This window comes from Scyliorhinus canicula, chromosome 8 (genome assembly GCF_902713615.1).
Source record: "Scyliorhinus canicula chromosome 8, sScyCan1.1, whole genome shotgun sequence".
NCBI classification, from domain to species: Eukaryota; Metazoa; Chordata; class Chondrichthyes; order Carcharhiniformes; family Scyliorhinidae; genus Scyliorhinus; species Scyliorhinus canicula.
In genome coordinates this window covers 83,309,614-83,333,503 of record NC_052153.1, presented here as the reverse complement: position 1 = coordinate 83,333,503, position 23,890 = coordinate 83,309,614, and the positions used below count along the sequence as shown (strand labels likewise).

Genomic DNA, 23,890 nt, shown 5'->3' with positions numbered 1-23,890 from the left:
GGCTGGAGGGTGAACTGACCCAGCAGTATGTCTGCTCCAATGATCATGGGAAGTCATGTCCCAGACATGCAGTCTCTCTCTTCTTTCATTGACAGCTGTCAGTAATGGGTTAACTGCACACTAGTTGGAATGGGAAGCCATTCGGATAAAAGACTTAAAACAACTTGTTGAGCGACAACATGTTAATTCTCTTCATAGTCAGCAGAAACCTCCAGACCGCCGGTGATATTAAAGCTCAACAACGTTTCTGGTGATGACAATGGCCAGCAACTTATCTGCACAGCAGAGAATATTGTGGGAGAATCGAAGGTTGTTGTCAATCTGACTGTTCTCTGTAAGTATGAACAGTATTTCAGTTACATTTTATCCTTGTACTTTTATTTAATAGTTTTACACCAACAACCTGCCCACATCAATTCATACAGAATTTAATGTGAGTGGAGAATAAAAAAAAAGAAAATAACATTTTCAAATAATCTACCCTATAATTATTTAATCAGTTGTTTTATGGCATTTTTTAACCCTCTGCTGAACAAAAATCATTGCGTGGAATTTAGTGTTGGTGGTCGGGGTCTCTCACCCACCAGTTGCAGAATCATTGGGTATCTGTACCTCTTTCCTTCAGGAGGCCTAATGCAATTATTTGGTAATCAGGCACTTCCCTGCACAGCGCAGGCCTCCCATGGAATTAAGACTTTAGTAGGGCAGAAATCCCACCCTGAGAGTGCCTGACCAATTAGAGGATGGCAACTCTTCAGTACTGGCAGCGCCACCTAATTGTTCCCACCACTGGCGGGTTACTTTCCCATCTCCTTACCATTGCGCACTTAATGCCTCCCATATGGTAATTCTCCAGTCCGCCATCTTGCCCACTCCAGTGGGCTCCACTAAATTCCATCAGTTGTGACACAAGGCAATTAATGATGGTGATTCAAAGAAAAAATGTCCATATGTCACTTGAATGATATCACCATTAGAAGTATTAAACCGTCTAGATTAAAGAGGAATTCAGAACAAAGAACAGTGGAGAAAATCAGCAGGTGAGACTCTGGAAAGAACATATCAGTTATTAAACCAGCTATGACCATATTGAATGGCAGAGCAGACTCGATGGGTTGTATGGCCTTGTCCTGCTCCTATTTCTTATGTTCTTACATAATCAAGTGTAGACCCTTTCACAAAATGTAAGAGGCAGATTGAAACTATTGGGTAGGCCTGTGTTGTAGAGGAGCGCCCGCCAGTGGTGGGAACAATTAGGTGGCGCGGCCAGTACTGAAGATTACAGGCCTGGGTCCGGGACTAGACTACAATCAAAATGCTGGTTCCATTTGAAATATCTATCCCCTTATAAAGAGGTCTGAGCAGCTAAAATAAGTTATTTGCTGATTGTTCCAGCAGATCAACCAGCAGCTACCTTTTCTTCCCCTTTCCTCTGGTTGACCCTAAGAGACACAGATCATGGCATAGCACCTATCAGTACCATATAATCCTGCTTTTACACTAAAGGCCGAGAGAAGAGGTCACCAGTGTCAACTTTGCTGCACTCCTACAGCAGAGCAGGGCAGAACAATTGTTGCCCCCTGTCCATAATTTGGTCAGTGGAGGCAGTACCTCACGAGGTTTAATTAATTAATCTGGCTAGTGGAGACAGTACCTCAAGGGGTTCAATGACCTAACCTTGTCAGTGTAAGTATTACACACTGCACTTTCTAAGGTGTAAAACTTGTACTTAGCTCATGGGTTGGATTCTCCGGTCACTCAGCCATGTTTTTCCCGCTGGGGCACCGTTCGCTGGCAGCGGGATTGACTATCAATGGGATTTCCCATTAAAGCCACCCCACGTGGCGGCAAACACGCAGGCGGGGGTGCGCTGCTGGCAGGAGCAGGGAATCCCAATGGCTGGAGAATTCTGGCCCATGTATTTCATTCTTTTCTAATTAACAAAGCACTTCACCAATAGAGGTCAATAAAGTAATGGATGTTGAGTCATGAAGGATGAGATTCAAAAGAGTGGCTGAAAGCTTTGTCAAAAAGGTGTTTTTTGAGAAGGCTTTTAAAGGCACACAGAGAGGTGGATGGGTGAAAAGGTTTCCGGAGGAAGTTCCAGATAGCAAGGCAAAGTGGTTGAAAGTCCTTGAATTATGGGAAAAATGACAAGGGCTTATTTGAGATTTTTAAAGCTAATTCTCAAGAGATTGTATTCGCATATATTTGGTAACTATAGTAATGATGTAACCTTCATTACTTTCTATGTAACATTGGGTTTAACCATCATCATTTACTTTTCTTTCTAGTTCCTCCTAGGATAATATTGTTGGGTGAGGCAATCCTAGATCACCGCTGGTGCATTCCTTTCAGTGTGACAGGCAACCCACCACCCAAAATTCAATGGTATCACAATAATTATCCTCTGAATGAGACCAATTTTATACTGACACAAATTCACCAGGAGAATATCAGCGAGCAACATGGTTGCCTGCATCTGGACAATCCGACCCATCTGAACAATGGGAACTATACCCTGTACATTTATAATGATATGGGGCAGGATAAGGGCACAGTATATGCTCATTTCATGCACCATCCTCCTGGTCCAGGTGGGTATTTTCTTATTGTCAGTTGTTATTATTGCCACTTTATTTTGTTATCATTCATTTTTAAAATTCAGTTTAAAAGTGAGTTGTTAATTAGAGATATTCACCAGCAGTGCATTACCAAGCCAATCTTATATAAATAGCAATGGCACAAAAACTACCTTAGTTGTCACAATCTATGTTTCATATGATAGATATAGATCAGAATAGCAAGGCTCAACCCTGAAACATTTATTGTACTTTTGGATGTAGCTTAGCCAAAGATTTGGGAGAGAAACTTTGGGCGCAATTCTCCTCGCACCCTATTCACCCCCCCAAGGGGGCTAGGAGCGCCGTTGTGAGAAACACGGCCGCCGGGCCTTGACGCTTGCGTCAAAGCGGCGTGCGGGAATGACGCGACGGCGCCACCTAAGTGACGTTAGCCGCACATGCGCAGGTTGGCCGGCTCCAACTCACGCATGAGCGGTTGCCGTCTTCCTCTCCGCTGCCCCGCAAGACATGGCGGCTTGATCTTGTGGGGCGGCGGAGGGGAAAGAGTGTGTCTCTTAGAGACGGCGGCCCGATGATCGGTGGGCACCGATCGCGGGCCAGTCCCCTCCCGAGCACGGCCGTGGTGCTCGATCCCCTCTCCGCCCCCCACAAGCCCCAAACTTACCTTTCGCGCTATGTTCATGCCGGCATCGACCAGGTGTGGTTGCCGCCGGCATGAACAGGTCAGGAACGTCAGGCCGCTCGGCCCATCGGGCCGGAGAATCGCCGGGAAAAACGGCGAGCGCCGATTCCGCGACACACCATTTTGGGGGGGTGGGAGAATCGCGGGGGGGTGCCAGGGCGGTGTGTCGTGATTCGTCCGGCCCTCCCGCGATTCTCCCACCCGGCGTGGGGAGCGGTGAATCGCGCCCTTTGTATGTCACACGTTTCATTCTGACTAAAAACATATGAAGGCAGAAATGAGAAATAATGCAAAAATGTAAAGCTAACTTGGTTTGTGCACTAAATTTAAAAGAAATTGTCGAGTGAACTTTGCCTTGGGTGGAGATGCACCACAGATGGGATTACATTGTTGGGGGGATTCAATGGGGACCCCATCGTCAGCGGCGACACCTGAAGATCCTGCCGCTGGCCAACATTGGGTCACCTCTTGCCGCCCGGAAACATACTACGAGGATGCCAGAGAGGATGCCCATAAGTTCTGACACTTGGACATAAGTGTAGTTCTATTGCGTAGGTTAAAGACGCCTACCCGCGTCTATTTAAAATCAGGTGGTTTTTGAGAAGGCTTTTAAAGGCACACAGAGAGGTGACACAATCTTGGCACATGGATGTAGCTTTCCAAATCTACATTCTTTACTCACTGAAGAAGGTTTACAGGAATAACTGTGCAAACTATTTTACAATATTGCAATATTCCATCCCATCCCATTAGGGAGGAAATAATTTGGTGACACTTGTTTGTTAACAGGTAAACATGGCTACCTGTACTATCAGTAATAATGTAATCATTCATATGGTAATTTTTATTTAACGTTTTTTCCTAAGGACACGATTCAGGCAAAACATTTGTAAGTGTGGTTGCGAGCGGGAACTGCCGCAAGCTTGCTGGTGCTCGGTCTGGCGAGACCGTCACCACAACGGTAATTGGACAACTTAAGGGGGCTCCATGGGCTTCATGCTGCAAATGAAGGCTTGTCAGTCTATTTGCCAGGATCACACTCGCCTGCCCCCTGTTAATAATAATAATAATAATAATCTTTATTATTGTCACAAGTAGGCTTACATTAACACCGCAATTAAGTTACTGTGAAAATCCCCAAGTCGCCACACTCTGGCGCCTGTTCGGGTACACAGGGAGAATTCAGAATGTCCAATCCACCTAACAGCATGGGCGCGATTCTCCGCCCCTCACACCGGGTGGAAGAATAGCAGGAGGGCCTCCCGACATTTTTCACGCCCTCCCGCTATTCTCCACCCCCACGCCCGACCCACGCCACGAATCGCCGCTCGCCATTTTTTACGGCGAGCGGCGATTCACCGCGGCTGATGGGCCGAGCAGCCGGGCCTTCACGCCCATTTCAACACGGCAGGAAACACACCTGCTTGCTGCTGTCGTGAAATGGGCGCCAGATGCCCGTTTGGGGCATCTGGGGGCCTGATTGGCACGGCAGAACCACGGCCGCACTCTTTTCCCTGCGCCACTCTGCAACATCAAGCCGCCACGTCTTGAGGGAAAAGACGGCAACTGCGTATGCGCGGGTAGGCGTTGTCCAACCTGCGCATCCGCGGCTGACGTCATCGGCCGCGTCAGCCGGCGTGATGCTTGGCGTGCGGCCTTGATGACCGGCGTCAAGTCCGCGCCACCGTGACGCACGAGGCTGCGCTCCTAGCCCCGCCCGGGGGGAGAATCGGCCCTGGGAGTGGGCGTGAAGGCTGCCGTGGGTCACGATCTGTCCCACAGTAGCCTTTACGATTCTCCGCATTTGCGGAGAATCTAGCCCCATGTCTTTTGGGACTTGTGGGAGGAAACCGGAGCATCCGGAGAAAACCCACGCAGACACAGGGAGAACATGCAGACTCCGCACAGACAGTGACCCAAGCCAGAAATCGAACCTGGAACCCTGGTGCTGTGAAGCAACAGTGCTAACCACTAAATAGGCCTTACGTTGTGATTATTGGTTTCTCACTACACGGGATCCCGATTTTGCCTATGGGAGCGGGCCGGTTGCTTCGCAGCAGTTTTGCGCCCGGTGCAATTCTCGTTTTTGGCCTTTCCCGCTATTCACCCAGCCTCGTTGCACTCTCACTCGAGCGCAACGAGGCCACTGAATCGTGCCCTAAATCTCTTTTTCCAAAACATCTTGTGCTCTTTTGAGAAATTCATTTGATTTTTCCTTTTGTCATTTATTTTATTTTGAATCATCCCTATAGTTACTTTTAATATTTTATATTACTGCTGTTTCATTTTTGTTTCCAGCAACCCTGACAGTACTTTAACATTGCATATTATTATTCTGTTATTACTCCTATTATTCTCTTCTTAAATTTACATTTTCATCCTATGTGCTTTCTACCAGATGGCCTATCAGTTATGTCAGCATTTTTACTTTTCAGTTTCCGGGTCGCCCGCTGGTGCTGCTTTCAGTGCCACACATCACTGGGATGATTCCCATAAAGTTGTACATTGTGGAAATGATGTCAAGAATGTATTATATTACTCTGAAATTGATAAACCATTTCCCTGTAGTACACAGTCAATGTTTTCTGATCACATCTGCGAGTCATAATTGTCGCTCCTGGTTTGGAGAATGACCTAATGATTTAAAAGCATTGGATAAATATTTTAAACATATAATTTTACTTTCACAGCTGGCACAAAGGTAGCATGAGATGCTGCAACACATGAGTCAGGTCACATCACATTGGGGCAGCACAGTAGCACAAGTGGATAGCACTGTCACTTCACAGCGCCAGGGTCCCAGGTTCAATTCCCCGCTGGGTCACTGTGGAGAGTCTGCACGCTCTCCCCGTATCTGCGTGGGTTTCCTCCGGGTGCTCTGGTTTCCTCCCACAGTCCAAAGACATGCAGGTTAGGTGGATTGGCCATGATAAATTGCCCTTAGTGACCAAAAAGGTTAGGAGGGGTTATTGGGTTATGGGGATAGGGTGGAAGTGAGGGCTGAAGTGGGTCGGTGCAGTCTCGATGGGCCGAATGGCCTCCTTCTGCACTGTATTTTCTATGATCTATAAAGAGAGAAAGATGATTGTAGTTGATTAGTCCATCTTATGTTTGGAGTTTGGGGTCCTGGGGTATTTGAATTTTTCCAGGAAGTTCGTTCTCGATGAGCCTGCCACTTTGAAACAAATCCAGATATTATCTTGAATTTTAATGAGTCACAGATCCCCAGTTTTCAGGATTTTAATGTATTTATCCCATTGGAAAATTATTTCTGTGTGAAACTGTTGGTTTTTGTCCCTCTTCCCATGATGATTGTTATTTTTAAATTTTAATAAGTGTTGATAAAAATAGACCTATATGATGAAGTAGCTATATTAAAAACATGGATTAGGTTTGGACCATACTTCTGATGATAAGGTTTTCAGGAGTGATAAGGGAGAACAGGATGACAGTGGCAAGAGCGGATTTTACTGCAGTATTCTGGGGATTGTGTTAAGATAAAATCCATATGGATAGCATTAAGAAATAGAATAAGAGATGATAATATTTTCAATGTCCATTGCAACAGACCAAACAATGAAGACTTCAGAGGTGTTAATAAGCAAGTTGTTCAAAGAGATGTGCAGAAATAGCAGGGCAATATTTTTAACTGCCCCAGTTGTACTGAAATAAAGTAATACACATGATCAGGGTAGGGATACGTATCCAGACTGCTTCCTAGAACAGTGTGCCTCTAGTCTAACAAGAAAATATATATTTCTAGGAAATTATGTAGACTAAATAACTGAAAAGAGAGCAGGACAACAATTGGGGAGAAAGTGGCCACAACAGAGTTCGGTCAATGTAAGAAAAGAGAACAATAAAGAATCAAAAATAAAGCTGGTGGAATAGTAAAAGATAAAGTCCAGCAAGATAAGAAGGGATTTTATCCAAATTAATTAGTCAGTAAAGGTGGAGGACAAGGTGGATCAGCCACCGGAGATATTTGAGTCCATACTGTGTTGTAAATATATTCCATCAATCAAAAGGGATAATATGAGAAAAGAGTAAGGGTTTTTAATGATACATAAGTAAAGAGTAACTAAAAAGAGAAAGAAGGCAGCATGGTGGCAACAGTGGTTAGAACTGCTGCCTCATGGTGTCAAGGTCCCGGGTTCGATCCCGGCTTCTGGTCACTGTCCACATGAAGTTTGCATATCCTCCCTGTGTCTGTGTGGGTCTTACCCCACAACCCAAAGATGTGCATGGTAGGTGGGTTGGCCACGCTAAATTGCCCGTTAATTGTGAAAAAATTTTTTTAAAGAGAGACCCCCTCGGGAAAGAAAGGAATATGGGAGGTACTGAGCGGGATTCTCCGTTGCTTGACGCCAAAATCGTATTTGACGATTGGGCAGAGAATCCCCGTTTGCAACCGAATCGGGGCCGGCGGCGGTTTTCCGATGCTCCGCCCCCTCCAACTCAGCGTCATGTAGGAGCGTGCCGCATGCCGTTACGACGGTGTCAGCACGTCGCTTTGAAGCCCTCCCCCGATGCTCCGCCCCTGATAAGCCAGCATGTGGTCTGGGTTTTCAAAAACCCGGCGTGGTGGCTGTTGACTGTACCCAACGCTGCCACAGTCGGGGGATGGGGGGAGCCATGCTGCTGGCATGGGGGCTTCGGAGAGAGCTGGGGGGACACTACTTGGCTGGCCGGGTCCATGCATAGCCGGCGCCATGATGTACGGCGGGACCGGCAATTCTCCGGCCGTTTCTGTCGGGAACACCGGGACTTTTACGTGGCACGGCTGCTAGACACACACCGGGCGGAGTATCAGTGCGGGGGCAGCGCCGACTTTTTTTTTCACAAAACTAGACACATTCTCCGGACATAGCCTCAAAATCGGAGAATCTAGCCCAAATTTGCAATGTGCATGGTAATGGTCACCAATTACACTTCGTCATGGGAGAAGCTAGGAAAAATGGTTTTACACATTGGGGGCTGGATTCTCCAACCCCCCGCTGGGCCGCAGAATCGCCGAGGGGCGGTGTGAATCCCGCCCCGCCGCCCCGACGCTGGCTGTTGGATTCTCCGTCGCCGGTTTTTCGGCGGGAGCGGGAATCGCGCCGGTCGGGAACCGTTGCCAATAGTTACCCCGCTGATTCTCCGCTCCGCGATGGGCCGAGTGGCCACCCGTTTTCACAGATCCTGCCAGCGTATATTACACCAGGTCTGTACCGGCGGGACCTGACTCTGCTGCCGCCTTGCGGAGTCCTCGGCAGGGGTGGGGGGGAGATCTGGCCCGGGGGGGGCGGCATGGTGGCCTGGCCCGCGATTGGGGCCCACTAATCTGCGGGCAGGCCTGTGCAGTGGGGGCACTCTTTCCCTCCGCGCCGGCCGCTGTAATGGTCCACCTTGGCCGGCACGGAGAAAACCCCCGTGTGCATGCGCTGGGATGACGCCAGCACATGCTGGCACTCCCGCGCATGGGCCAACTCATGGCGGCCGGCGGAGCCCCTTCGGCGCCGGCTTCCAAATGAGGATTCCGCATCTTCCGGTCGGCCCGATATCTGAGTGGTTCACGCCACTCCTCGCGCCGGTATAGCCCACCCCACCAGTTAGGGGAGAATCCTGCTCCCATGTTTGTATATTTTGTCACCTAATGAAGGCCCGTTGGGCATCCAACTGTTGCAATGTACATCAGTGTACTGTGTCTGTGAGAAAGCAGCTGCCCATGTTTTTCTGCCTTTCAGCCATTGATATGGCCTAGATGGATTACAGTCACAGCCCTCCCCTGGATCAACCTTTCACCTCGAACAAAAAATCAGAAGGAAATAGGAGTTCAGCTGATGAAGATCAGAAACCAGGGAGTCAAAAGTACCTCAAATCATTTTGTTAGGGGTTTCCCAAAGTACTTTCTACCTGGTTTCAGCCTGACTCAGGAGCCCGTGCAGGTTTCCAGAGATCCCCAGGATGACCAAAGTGCCAGGTTTTCAAGAATGCTTTTGCACTAACGTACTCAAGAAGTGGTTTCCAAGAAAAGTGAGGGGAGCCCTTGCTGTTAGATCACAATACCAATGCCCACTGCAGGTAGAGGCTCAATGATGCCTCATTGGGAAGCCCCATAACTTATAGGTATTGCAATGGGGGCAGAGATATGACTAGGAAGTTGGTTCCTTATTTTCTCTTTGTATTACATTTCTAAAGTTTAATAAATAAATTAACAAATCTGTGGTTCTAAAACATTTGTGCCTGATTATGTACTTTTTGAAATTTAGGCAATGAAGCGATCACAGATCCTGGATTTTATGGTAAGTAATGCAACGTGTGAATGTCTTCCTATTTATTGTAAGGTATAAACTGGGGAAAAAGTATCTATGCAATCATTGTACTGGACAAACCTTTTCAAACTTCTCATGATCACACAGCATAAGACAGCTCGTAATTTGACACTATTGGGGACATAAATTAGTAATTTGATTCAAAGTGGTCACAGGATGGCTGGTGTATGAAATTGCATTTTTTCTCAGAATAGTCTTACTCTATGGGAGCGATCTATTGGCCTCGTGGCCTCCTGAGTCAGTAAATCCCGCGGGAGGTTTCTTCCGAGATTTACTGGCCTCGATCTCGGCCGGCGTTGCGATCTGGATCCTGCCCATAATGGGTGGGATCCAGATTTGCATATTCAAGTGAGCAATTCGTCTCACTCGCTTATGTCTACGCTTACACAAGGTGCAATTTCCAATGGCTTAATCTTGAGGACCCTGAGCAGGCGCCGTTTAGCACTGGTTTCCACAAACATGGACCAGGCGCACTACCACTTGGGGGTTTTCCCAGGAGATCAGGGGCCCCTGGAGGGTCAGGCTCTTGGCAGGCTGGCACACTGGCACCCCCGATGGGATCTGGGCACTGTGGCACTGCCAGGCTGGCACCCTGGCAGTGCCACCTGGGCACCCTGTCAGTGCAGCAATTAACGGTAGACACCCCATAACCAATGACCCTATATCCAGTGGCCTCCTGTGATCCAACCACCACCCCAACAAGTGGCCACGCTGGTGCCAATTAGTACTCCTTTTGAAAAACGAGGAGGTTCACAGAATCACAGAATAGTACAGTGCAGAAGAGGCCCTTGGGCCCATCGATGTTGCACCGAGGCATGACAAATACCTGACCTGTCTAACTGATCCCATTTGCCAGCACTTGGCCGAGAACCTCGAATGTTAAGACGTGCTAAGTGCTCATCCAGGTACTGTTTAAAGGATATGAGGCCACCTGCCTCTACTATCCTCCCGGACAGTGCTCTGCAGACTGTCACCACCCTCTGAACCTCTTACCCCTCACCTCGAACTTGTGTCCCTGTGGTGGTATGATTTGCATAGCTGTCTGCCATTGGTGCAGAACACCGGCTTACCATTGGCCCTGGTCGGTCATGTGCCTCTCAACCGATTGGTTGAGACCAGTCATGTGACAGCTCCCCGATTGGTCGAGAGGCTGGGTTAACCACGCCTCCTTACTGAGGTATAAATAGTCAGAACGCCCGGCAGTCATCCATTTACTGTAGTCGACCGCGGGCTAAGTTCTAGCTTATTAAAGCCTAACTTTTGTACAGCAACTCGTCTCGCGTTCGATTGATGGCTCATCAATCCGCTCGGAACCGACCCTTCAAATAAGAGGAACAGCTGCTCCCTATCCACCCTGTCCATGCCCCTCATAATCTTGTACACCTCGAACAGGTCACCCCTCAGTCTTCCCTGCTCCAGCGAAAACAACCCAAGCTTATCCAACCTCTCTTCATAATTTAAATGTTCCATCCAAGGCAACATCCTGGTGAAGCTCCTCTGCACCCTCGCCAGAGCAATGACATCCTTCCTATAATGTGGCCCCAGAACTGCACATAGTACTCCAACTGTGGCCTCACCAATGTTCAACAAAACTCCAACATGACTTCCTTGCTTTTGTAATCTGTTCCACAATTGGTAAAGGCAAGTGTACCATATGCCTTTTTCACCACCCTATTAACCTGTCCTTCTGCTTTCAGAGATTTTCAAACTCACCAAGTTCTCTTTGTTCCTCAGGACTTCCCAGTGTGGTGACATTCATTGAATATTTCCATGTCAAATTGATCCTTCCAAAGTGTCACACTTTTCAGGATTAAATTCCATCTGTCTCTTTTCTGCCCATTTGACCATCCCGTCTATATCTTCATGTTAACCCAAGACTCTCAGCCTCACTGTTAACCACCCGGCCAATCTTTGTGTCATCTGCAAACTTACTGATTCTACCCCTCACGTAGTCATCTAAGTCATTTATATAAATGACTTAGGGGACCCAGCACAGATCCCTGTGGTATGCCACTGGACACTGGCTTCCACTCACTAAAGCAGCCGTCTGTCATCACCCTCTGTCTCCGACAGCTCAGCCAGCTTTGAATCCACCTTATCAAGTTCCCCTGTATCCCATGTACATTTGACTTCTTTATAAGTCTCCCATGTGGGACATTGTCAAATGCTTTGCTGAAATCCATGTAAACTACATCATCTTCACTAGCCTCATCAACACACTTAGTCACGCTCAAAAAATTCTATCAAATTTGTTAGGCATGACATCCCCCTGACAAAGCTATACTGACTATTCCTGATCAAACCTTGCCTCTCCAAGTGGAGTTAGATTCTCTCCTTCATAATTTTCTCCATTAGTTTCCCCACCACTGACGTGAGACTCACTGGCCTGTAGTTCCCAGGCTTATCCCTACAGCCTTTCTTAAATAGTGGGACCACATTTGTAGTCTACCAGTTCTCTGGCACCTCTCCCGTGGCCAGAGAAGAATTTAAAATTTGGATGAGGGCCCCTGCAATCTCCTCCCTCGCTTCGCACAGCAACCTTGCAGACAATTTGTCTGGACCTGGCGATTTCTCCACTTTTAAGCCTGCCAACACTTCCAATACTGTTTCCCTCCCGATGACAACTTGCTCCATAACGTCACAGACCCCGGGCTGGATTCTCTGATTTTGAGATTAAGTGCTGACGCTGGCGTGGGAAAAAAACAACTGAAAAAATGGCGCAAAACGGCCACTGATCCTCTTCTGGTGGGGGTCTAGCAGGGACACAGCATAAAGACTCCGGCTCTAACTGCAGTTACGGCTGGAGAATTGCCGGGTCCGTGGCCGTGCATGCGCAAGCTGGTGGCCTGCAGCGGCCACGCCGCGCAACATGGCGCCGGCTGCGTGAGGACCCGGCCTGCCAAATAGTGACCCCCTTTGACCAGGCAGGCCAACCACAGACGACCCCCCACCAGTGCCCCCAGCCCCTACCAAACCCCCCCCTGCCCACAGATCGGCTCCCCCCCCGAATGTGACGGGACTGGACTTAGTCCGCATCCGCCACGCCTAGTTCCTGAAAATAAATACCACACGTGACCGACGCCTTAGGGAACTCAGCCCATCGGAGGCGGAGCATCGGGGGGAGGGCCTCAGGTAATGTCCTGAGGCCGCCCCGACGGCGTGTGGCGTTCTCCTAGAGTACGCCATTTTGGAGGGGGCGGAGCATCTTAAAAGCAGCACCGCCTCTCATTTAAGCGTCAATTGGCTAGCTGAAAGAAGACAGAGGGTGGTGGTTGATGGCAAATGTTCATCCTGGAGTTCAGTTACTAGTGGTGTACCGCAAGGATCTGTTTTGGGGCCACTGCTGTTTGTAATTTTTCGTGTAATTTTTATAAATGACCTGGAAGAGGGTGTAGAAGGATGGGTTAGTAAATTTGCAGATGACACGAAGGTCGGTGGAGTTGTGGATAGTGCTGAAGGATGTTATAGGATACAGAGGGACATAGATAAGCTGCAGAGCTGGGCTGAGAGGTGGCAGATGGAGTTTAATGCGGAAAAGTGTGAGGTGGTTCACTTTGGAAGGAGTAACAGGAATGCAGAGTACTGGGCTAATGGCAAGATTCTTGGTAGTGTAGATGAACAGAGAGATCTCGGCATCCAGGTACATAAATCCCTGAAAGTTGCCACCCAGGTTAATAGGGCTGTTAAGAAGGCATATGGTGTGCTAGCCTTTATAAGCAGGGGGATTGAGTTTCGGAACCACAAGGTCATGCTGCAGCTGTACATAACTCTGGTGCGGCCACGCCTGGAGTACTGCGTGCAGTTCTGGTCACCACATTATAGGAAGGATGTGGAAGCTTTGGAAAGGGTTCAGAGGAGATTTACTAGGATGTTGCCTGGTATGGAGGGAAGGTCTTACGAGGAAAGGCTCAGGGAATTGAGGTTGTTTTCGTTAGAGAGGAGAAGGCTGAGAGGTGACTTAATAGAGACATATAAGATAGTCAGAGGGTTAGATAGGGTGGACAGTGAGAGTCTTTTTCCTCGGATGGTGATGACCAACACGAGGGGACATAGGTTTAAATTGAGGGGTGAGAGATATAGGACAGATGTCAGAGGCAGTTTCTTTACTCAGAGAGTAGTAGGGGTGTGGAACGCCCTGCCTGCAATAGTAGTAGACTCGCCAACTTTAAGGGTATTTAAGTGGTCACTGGATAGACATATGGATGAAAATGGAATAGTGTAGGTCAGATAGGCTTCAGATGGTTTCACAGGTCGGCGCAACATCGAGGGCCGAAGGGCCCGTACTGCGCTGTAGTGTTCTATGTTCTATGTTCTAACGTGGATTCTCTGGCCGATCGCCGAACACGATGTCGGCTTCGGACACCAGAGAATCCCATCCCCGAGTTCCATATCTGCCTCCTTGTTCTCTTGGTGAAGACAGATGTGAAATTTTCATTTAACACACTGCCTGTCCTCTGGCTCCACCCACAACTTCCCCCTTGGTCCCTGGTTAGCCCAACCTTTTCCCTAGTTAACCTCTTCCCATTGATATACTTTTAGAATATCCTGGGATTTTCCCTACTTTTACCATACTTTTTCTCATATCCCCTCCTTGCTCTCCTAATTGCTTTCTTAAGCTCCATCCTGCACTTTCTGTACTCCACTTTGTACTTATTGTACTTATTAAAAGTCTCTCTCTTCCTTCTAATTGTATCCTGAATAACTCCGCTCATCCATGGTGCTCTGGGCTTGTTATTCCTTCCTATTACCCTAGAGGGAGCATGTTGGGCTTGTCCCCTCTCCATTTCCTCTTTGAACACTCCCATTGCTCTTCTGTAGATCTCCCCACCAGTAACTTGTTCTAATCTACTGTGGCCAGATCCTGCCTTTGTTGTGGTCGGCATCATTAAAATGCGCTCCCACCATCACATCAACCACCTGTCCGGCTTCATTCCCCAAAATTAGGTCCACTGTACCATCCCTTGTTCAATACTCCACATGTTGAGCTAAGTATATTATACATATTTTATGAACTATGCTCCATCTGAGCCCTCAACACGATGACTTTCCAAGTTAATGTTGGGAGAATTGAAATCACTCACTATAATTACCCGATTATTATTTTTACAAACTTCTGCAAATTACGCACATATTTGCACCTCAATTTCCCGCTGACTATCTGGGGATCTATAATAAACACCTAGCAACATAGCTGTCCCTTTTTCATTCCTAAGCTCTGCCCACAAAGCCACTCCCAAGATATCAGATGGGATTCTCCGCGAATCGGCAGGGCGGCCACTCCGGCGCTGAGGAGAGGCGTGAACCACTCCAGCGCGGGCCGCCCCAAAGGTGCGGAATCCTCCACACCTTCAGGGCCTAGGCCGGCGCCGGAGTGTTGGGCGCCGCGCCAGCCAGCATGGAAGGGCTTGGTGCCATGCCAACTGGCGCCGAAGGGCCTCTGCGGGAGCGCCACCATGTGCTGGCGTCATCCCAGCGCATGCACAGGGGAGTTCTTCTCCGCACCGGCCATGGCGGAAGTTGACAGCAGCCGGTGTGGAGGAAAAGAGTGCCCCCACGGCACAGGCCCGCCCGCGGATTGGTGGGCCCCAATCGCGGGCCAGGCCACCATGGGGGCACCACCCAGGACCAGATCCCCCCCGAGGTCTCTGTAGGCCGCCGTGGAGCCAGGTCCCGACGGTAAGGACCTGTTGTGATTTACGCCGGCGGGACCCGCCGAAAACGGGCGGCCACTCAGCCCATTGCGGGCCGGAGAAGCGCCGGGGTGGGGGGGGGGGGGGGGGCGGCGCTACTAGCAGCAGCCAACCGGCGTGCCGCGCTTCCTGCCCCCGCCACAACCCCGGCGCTGGAGAATTTGGCAGCAGGCAGGGGCGGATTTCCGACGCGGCAGTGGGTCGGAGAATCCCGCCCATCATCTCTCCTTACTGCAGTAATTGACTCCTTAAGTAATAGTACAATGCCTCCCCCTCTTTTGCCCCCTCCCCTAGCCCTCCTGAAGATTCTGTATACCGTGGTGTTGAGCTGCTAATCCTGCCCCTCCCTCAACCGCGTCTTTGCGATGGCTACTTTATTATAATTCCACTTGTCAACCCTTGCCCTTAACTCATCCTTTTAACTTGTAATACTCCAGGCATTAAAGTAGAGGCCATTCAGCCTTGTCTTACTCTCTTGAAATTTACTACTGCTGTATTCCCTCTGACCTGATTGCTTTTCTGTGTTATTCTGTGTCTCTATTCGAAAATGAAATGAAATGAAATATTCTGCTAACAGTCGGCATCCCCTCCCTGCTGAATTAGTTTAAACTCCTCCCAACAGCACTAGCAAACCCACTAGGAAGGATGTTAGTCCTGCTCTGGCTAAGATGTAGGCCTTCCCGTTTGTACAGGTCCCACCTTCCCCAGAAACGGTCCTGTGGTCCAGGGATCTAAAACCCTCCCTCCTGCACCAATTCTTAAGTCATGCGTTCATCTGCACAATTCTTCTATTTCTAACCTTGCGAGCACGTGGTACTGATCAGAGCAGAGCTACTGGTCAGCTGTTCTTTTTTTTTTAAATTTAGATTAGCCAATTATTTTTTCCAATTAAGGGGCAATTTAGCATGGCCAATCCACCTACTCTGCACATTTCTGGGTTGTGGGGGCGAAACCCACGCAGAGACGGGGAGAACGTGCAAACTCCACATGGACAGTGACCCAGAGCCGGGATCGAACCTGGGACCTCAGCGCCGTGAGGCGGTTGTGCTAACCACTAGGCCACTGATCAGCTGTTCTGGGGGAATTTGCATATGTGCAGTGCGGTCAGCCTAACTTGAAGGGGAACCGGCGAAGGAGACCCAAGGAGTTTGAGTGAAGACAAGCATCCAGCAGAGGGCAGCAGAGCAGAGCTACTGATCAGCTGTTCTGGGGGAATTTGCATACGTGCAGTGCGGTCAGCCAAAGTTGAAGGGGAACCGGCGAAGGAGACCTAAGGAGTTTGAGTGAAGACAAGCATCCAGCAGAGGGCAGCAGAGCAGAGCTACTGATCAGCTGTTCTGGGGGAATTTGCATACGTGCAGTGCGGTTAGCCTAAGTTGAAGGGGAACCGGCGAAGGAGACCCAAGGAGTTTGAGTGAAGACAAGCATCCAGCAGAGGGCAGCAGAGCAGAGCTACTGATCAGCTGTTCTGGGGGAATTTGCATACGTGCAGTGCGGTCAGCCTAAGTTGAAGGGGAACCGGCGAAGGAGACCCAAGGAGTTTGAGTGAAGACATGCATCCAGCAGAGGGCAGCAGAGCAGAGCTACTGATCAGCTGTTCTGGGGGAATTTGCATACGTGCAGTGCGGTCAGCCTACGTTGAAGGGGAACCGGCGAAGGAGACCCAAGGAGTTTGAGTGAAGACAAGCATCCAGCAGAGGGCAGCAGAGCAGAGCTACTGATCAGCTGTTCTGGGGGAATTTGCATACGTGCAGTGCGGTCAGCCTAAGTTGAAGGGGAACCGGCGAAGGAGACCCAAGGAGTTTGAGTGAAGACAAGCATCCAGCAGAGGGCAGCAGAGCAGAGCTACTGATCAGCTGTTCTGGGGTAATTTGCATACGTGCAGTGCGGTCAGCCTAAGTTGAAGGGGAACCGGCGAAGGAGACCCAAGGAGTTTGAGTGAAGACAAGCATCCAGCAGAGGGCAGCAGAGCAGAGCTACTGATCAGCTGTTCTGGGTGAATTTGCATTCGTGCAGTGCGGTCAGCCTAAGTTGAAGGGGAACCGGCGAAGGAGACCCAAGGAGTTTGAGTGAAGACAAGCATCCAGCAGAGGGCAGCAGAGCAGAGCTACTGATCAGCTGTTCTGGGGGAATTTGCATACGTGCAGTGCGGTCAGCATAAGTTGAAGGGGAACCGGCGAAGGAGACCCAAGGAGTTTGAGTGAAGACAAGCATCCAGCAGAGGGCAGCAGAGCAGAGCTACTGGTCAGCTGTTCTGGGGGAATTTGCATACGTGCAGTGCGGTTAGCCTAAGTTGAAGGGGAACCGGCGAAGGAGACCCAAGGAGTTTGAGTGAAGACAAGCAGAGGGCAGCAGAGAAGAGCTACTGATCAGCTGTTCTGGGGGAATTTGCATACGTGCAGTGCGGTCAGCCTACGTTGAAGGGGAACCGGCGAAGGAGACCCAAGGAGTTTGAGTGAAGACAAGCATCCAGCAGAGGGCAGCAGAACAGAGCTACTGATCAGCTGTTCTGGGGGAATTTGCATACGTGCAGTGCGGTCAGCCTAAGTTGAAGGGGAACCGGCGAAGGAGACCCAAGGAGTTTGAGTGAAGACAAGCATCCAGCAGAGGGCAGCAGAGCAGAGCTACTGATCAGCTGTTCTGGGTGAATTTGCATTCGTGCAGTGCGGTCAGCCTAAGTTGAAGGGGAACCGGCGAAGGAGACCCAAGGAGTTTGAGTGAAGACAAGCATCCAGCAGAGGGCAGCAGAGCAGAGCTACTGATCAGCTGTTCTGGGGGAATTTGCATACGTGCAGTGCGGTCAGCATAAGTTGAAGGGGAACCGGCGAAGGAGACCCAAGGAGTTTGAGTGAAGACAAGCATCCAGCAGAGGGCAGCAGAGCAGAGCTACTGGTCAGCTGTTCTGGGGGAATTTGCATACGTGCAGTGCGGTTAGCCTAAGTTGAAGGGGAACCGGCGAAGGAGACCCAAGGAGTTTGAGTGAAGACAAGCAGAGGGCAGCAGAGAAGAGCTACTGATCAGCTGTTCTGGGGGAATTTGCATACGTGCAGTGCGGTCAGCCTACGTTGAAGGGGAACCGGCGAAGGAGACCCAAGGAGTTTGAGTGAAGACAAGCATCCAGCAGAGGGCAGCAGAGCAGAGCTACTGATCAGCTGTTCTGGGGGAATTTGCATACGTGCAGTGCGGTCAGCCTAAGTTGAAGGGGAACCGGCGAAGGAGACCCAAGGAGTTTGAGTGAAGACAAGCATCCAGCAGAGGGCAGCAGAGCAGAGCTACTGATCAGCTGTTCTGGGTGAATTTGCATTCGTGCAGTGCGGTCAGCCTAAGTTGAAGGGGAACCGGCGAAGGAGACCCAAGGAGTTTGAGTGAAGACAAGCATCCAGCAGAGGGCAGCAGAGCAGAGCTACTGATCAGCTGTTCTGGGGGAATTTGCATACGTGCAGTGCGGTCAGCATAAGTTGAAGGGGAACCGGCGAAGGAGACCCAAGGAGTTTGAGTGAAGACAAGCATCCAGCAGAGGGCAGCAGAGCAGAGCTACTGGTCAGCTGTTCTGGGGGAATTTGCATACGTGCAGTGCGGTTAGCCTAAGTTGAAGGGGAACCGGCGAAGGAGACCCAAGGAGTTTGAGTGAAGACAAGCAGAGGGCAGCAGAGAAGAGCTACTGATCAGCTGTTCTGGGGGAATTTGCATACGTGCAGTGCGGTTAGCCTAAGTTGAAGGGGAACCGGCGAAGGAGACCCAAGGAGTTTGAGTGAAGACAAGCATCCAGCAGAGGGCAGCAGAGCAGAGCTACTGATCAGCTGCTCTGGGGGAATTTGCATACGTGCAGTGCGGTTAGCCTAAGTTGAAGGGGAACCGGCGAAGGAGACCCAAGGAGTTTGAGTGAAGACAAGCATCCAGCAGAGGGCAGCAGAGCAGAGCTACTGATCAGCTGTTCTGGGGGAATTTGCATACGTGCAGTGCGGTTAGCCTAAGTTGAAGGGGAACCGGCGAAGGAGACCCAAGGAGTTTGAGTGAAGACAAGCATCCAGCAGAGGGCAGCAGAGCAGAGCTACTGATCAGCTGTTCTGGGGGAATTTGCATACGTGCAGTGCGGTTAGCCTAAGTTGAAGGGGAACCGGCGAAGGAGACCCAAGGAGTTTGAGTGAAGACAAGCATCCAGCAGAGGGCAGCAGAGCAGAGCTACTGATCAGCTGTTCTGGGGGAATTTACATACGCGCAGTGTGGTTAGCCTAAGTTGAAGGGGAACCGGCGAAGGAGACCCAAGGAGTTTGAGTGAAGACAAGCATCCAGCAGAGGGCAGCAGAGCAGAGCTACTGATCAGCTGTTCTGGGGGAATTTGCATACGCGCAGTGCGGTTAGCCTAAGTTGAAGGGGAACCGGCGACGGAGACCCAAGGAGTTTGAGTGAAGACAAGCATCCAGCAGAGGGCAGCAGAGCAGAGCTACTGATCAGCTGTTCTGGGGGAATTTGCATATGCGCAGTGCGGTTAGCCTAAGTTGAAGGGGAACCGGCGAAGGAGACCCAAGGAGTTTGAGTGAAGACAAGCATCCAGCAGAGGGCAGCAGAGCAGAGCTACTGATCAGCTGTTCTGGGGGAATTTGCATACGTGCAGTGCGGTTAGCCTAAGTTGAAGGTGGTTTGTGGAGGGGCTGTTGGCAAGTGACAGTTAAACCCGAAACACTTTGTGAGTGTTTCCCACCCTACCCCACGGTGGTTGGGAAGTGGGAGCAGGGGCCTGTCTTGAAGGTGAGTGAGTGCCTTTAAATTTGTTTAACTTTCAGCGGGAGCAGGGTTTGAAGTAATATCAGGTAAGCTCTTCCTTTCTTTTTCTTTTTCTTGTTGTTTTTTTAATCTAGAGGTGATGTCAGGGAAGGTAGTACAATGCTCCTCCTGCAGAATGTTTGAGGTGTGGGACGCCATCAGTGTCCCTGCTGATTTCATCTGTGGGAAGTGCACCCAACTCCAGCTCCTCAAAAACCGTGTTAGGGACCTGGAGCTTGAGCTGGATGAACTTCGGATCATTCGGGAGGCAGAGGGGGTCATAGATAGGAGCTTCAGGGAAGCAGTTACACCAAAGACTGGAGACAGATGGGTAACTGTAAGAGGGACTGGGAAGAAGCAGTCAGTGCAGGGACCCCCTGCGGTCGTTCCCCTGAGTAACAAGTATACCGTTTTGGATACTTGTGGGGGGGACGACTTACCAGGGGTAAGCCATGGGGTACGGGCCTCTGGCACGGAGTCTGCGTACAGTTCTGGTCGCCTCATCTTCTGGCCTATGTGAAGATGAGGCATGAAGTTTCAGTTGGGGCGCTTGATAGTTACAAGGAAGCGAGGAAGGATCTAAAGAGAGAGCTGAGACGAGCAAGGAGGGGACATGAGAAGTCTTTGGCAGGTAGGATCAAGGAAAACCCAAAAGCTTTCTATAGGTATGTCAGGAATAAAAGAATGACTAGGGTAAGAGTAGGGCCAGTCAAGGACAGTGGTGGGAAGTTGTGTGTGGAGGCTGAGGAGATAAGCGAGATACTAAATGAATACTTTTCGTCAGTATTCACTCAAGAAAAAGATAATATTGTGGAGGAGAATGCTGAGACCCAGGCTATTAGAATAGATGGCATTGAGGTGCGTAGGGAAGAAGTGTTGGCAATTCTGGACAAGGTGAAACTAGATAAGTCCCCGGGGCCGGATGGGATTTATCCTAGGATTCTCTGGGAAGCCAGGGAAGAGATTGCTGAGCCTTTGGCTTTGATTTTTAGGTCATCATTGGCTACAGGAATAGTGCCAGAGGACTGGAGGATAGCAAATGTGGTCCCTTTGTTCAAGAAGGGGAGTAGAGATAACCCCGGTAACTATAGGCCGGTGAGCCTAACGACTGTGGTGGGTAAGGTCTTGGAGAGGATTATAAAAGATACGATTTATAATCATCTAGATAGGAATAATATGATTAGGGATAGTCAGCATGGTTTTGTGAAGGGTAGGTCATGCCTCACAAACCTTATCGAGTTCTTTGAGAAGGTGACTGAACAGGTAGACGAGGGTAGAGCAGTTGATGTGGTGTATATGGATTTCAGTAAAGCGTTTGATAAGGTTCCCCACGTTCGGCTATTGCAGAAAATACGGAGGCTGGGGATTGAGGGTGATTTAGAGATGTGGATCAGAAATTGGCTAGTTGAAAGAAGACAGAGAGTGGTAGTTGATGGGAAATGTTCAGAATGGAGTTCAGTTACGAGTGGCGTACCACAAGGATCTGTTCTGGGGCCGTTGCTGTTTGTCATTTTTATAAATGACCTAGAGGAGGGCGCAGAAGGATGGGTGAGTAAATTTGCAGACGACACTAAAGTCGGTGGAGTTGTAGACAGTGCGGAAGGATGTTGCAGGTTACAGAGGGACATAGATAAGCTGCAGAGCTGGGCTGAGAGGTGGCAAATGGAGTTTAATGTGGAGAAGTGTGAGGTGATTCACTTTGGAAAGAATAACAGGAATGCGGAATATTTGGCTAATGGTAAAATTCTTGGTAGTGTGGATGAGCAGAGGGATCTCGGTGTCCATGTACATAGATCCCTGAAAGTTGCCACCCAGGTTGATAGGGTTGTGAAGAAGGCCTATGGTGTGTTGGCCTTTATTGGTAGAGGGATTGAGTTCCATAGCCATGAGGTCATGTTGCAGCTGTACAAAACTCTGGTACGGCCGCATTTGGAGTATTGCGTACAGTTCTGGTCGCCTCATTATAGGAAGGACGTGGAAGCTTTGGAACGGGTGCAGAGGAGATTTACCAGGATGTTGCCTGGTATGGAGGGAAAATCTTATGAGGAAAGGCTGATGGACTTGAGGTTGTTTTCGTTAGAGAGAAGAAGGTTAAGAGGTGACTTAATAGAGGCATACAAAATGATCAGAGGGTTAGATAGGGTGGACAGCGAGAGCCTTCTCCCGCGGATGGAGGTGGCTAGCACGAGGGGACATAGCCTTAAATTGAGGGGTAATAGATATAGGACAGAGGTCAGAGGTGGGTTTTTTACACAAAGAGTGGTGAGGCCATGGAATGCCCTAGCTGCAACAGTAGTGAACTCGCCAACATTGAGGGCATTTAAAAATTTATTGGATAAGCATATGGATGATAAGGGCACAGTGTAGGTTAGATGGCTTTTAGTTTTTTTTCCATGTCGGTGCAACATCGAGGGCCGAAGGGCCTGTACTGCGCTGTATCGTTCTATGTTCTATGTACTGGGTGTACTGAGATTACAACCCAAGAGGTCCTGCTTTTTAGTCTACAGCCTCGCTCCCTGAATTCCTGATGCAGGATCTTATCCTTCTTTCTACCTATGTCACTGGTACAAATATGTACCACAACCTCTGTCTTTTCAACCTCCCCCCTCAGGATGCCCTGCAGCCATTCAGTGACATCCTGGACCCTGGCACCAGGAAGACAACACACCATCCTAGAGTCAGGTTGACGGCCACAGTAGCACCTATCTGTTTTGTTAACAATTCAATCCCCTACTACTATAGCCCTGCCATTCTTCCCCCTCCCATCTTATATAGCAGATCCACCATGGTGCCATTAAATTGGCTGCCAAACTTTTCCTCAACAGTATCCAAAAGGTATATCTGTTAGAAAGGGGGATGGCCACAGGTGACGCCTGCACTATCTGCCTAACTCTACTCTTCCTGGTGGAAGCCATGCCCTGTCTGCCTGTTCAATCCTCACCAGCGCTGTGACCACCTCCCTGAAGGTGCCAACCACGACCTGCTCAGCATTGCGGATGTTTCACATTGAATCGCCCCCTCATCTCCAGCTCTGAAATGCGATTAGTCAGTGGCTCCTTTTGGACACAGTTCCTGCAGACTGTGATCTTTGATGCCCTCCCTAGTTTTCTGCACCTTTCAGGGTAGAGGCCTCACCAGTGACCCTCTCCAGATCACCAGCTGGTGAGACTGGCAGCGTTGACTGCCTCTGCCACCAACTCCCAGGCGGTGTTCAGGAGGGCAGCCTTGAGTCTGTGGCCGCCCTGTGGAAGAGGGTTTCCCTCCACTCTTCACTGGCATGGGGCTGTGGTTCCAACTCTCACTTCTGACCTGGGGGGAGGGGGGCAGGTCTTCTGTGAGCCATCTTGGCGGCTGCAATGCGTTTGTGGTAATTGGAGTGCTTAAAAACAGCTCCAGCTGCCAGGCTCTTTTGCACTAACTGGCCCCAGAGGTTAGAATGCCTGCTGGGCCAGGAATTGCTCTAAATTCACAGTGGCAGATTTCTGGCTATTAGCATGTCTTGACTCTCTTATCGAATAGCACCCCCAATGGGAACGCAAACCGCACACAATTCAGTCCCGGTGTTAATCCAAATGGAGAATCCTGCCCAATGTTCTCTGCTAGAGCTGAATCATTCCTGGTCTGTGCTGGTGACAGGAGCAGTGCCCAGAGGTGATTCTTTCTCCCTTGCCATGCAAATGTATGCATGGTGGGAAACACAAGCAATTCAATTCCGAATCCCAGTATCGAGTCGTCATATGGAGTGGGTGGCCCAATACTGAGGCCTGGTGGCTGCCCCCCCCCCCCCCCCCCCCCCCCCCCCCCCCCCGCCTCCTACAATGCAACCCCTGCCCTGCCTGGCCACACTTAGGG

General features: G+C 49.7%; 1 protein-coding gene across 3 annotated transcripts in view; it reads left to right on the top strand.

The window, feature by feature from the left end:
- ntrk2a (neurotrophic tyrosine kinase, receptor, type 2a) overlaps positions 1–23,890 on the top strand; it is a 309,915-nt gene that overhangs the window by 76,970 nt on the left and 209,055 nt on the right. For 2 of the 3 annotated variants that reach the window (XM_038804846.1, XM_038804847.1), the window contains exons 7-9: positions 199–334; positions 2,295–2,597; positions 9,522–9,554. In XM_038804846.1, the coding sequence (XP_038660774.1) occupies positions 199–334; positions 2,295–2,597; positions 9,522–9,554 (472 nt within the window). The remainder of the gene's footprint in view (positions 1–198; positions 335–2,294; positions 2,598–9,521; positions 9,555–23,890) is intronic. The other variant, XM_038804848.1, reaches the window with a different exon arrangement.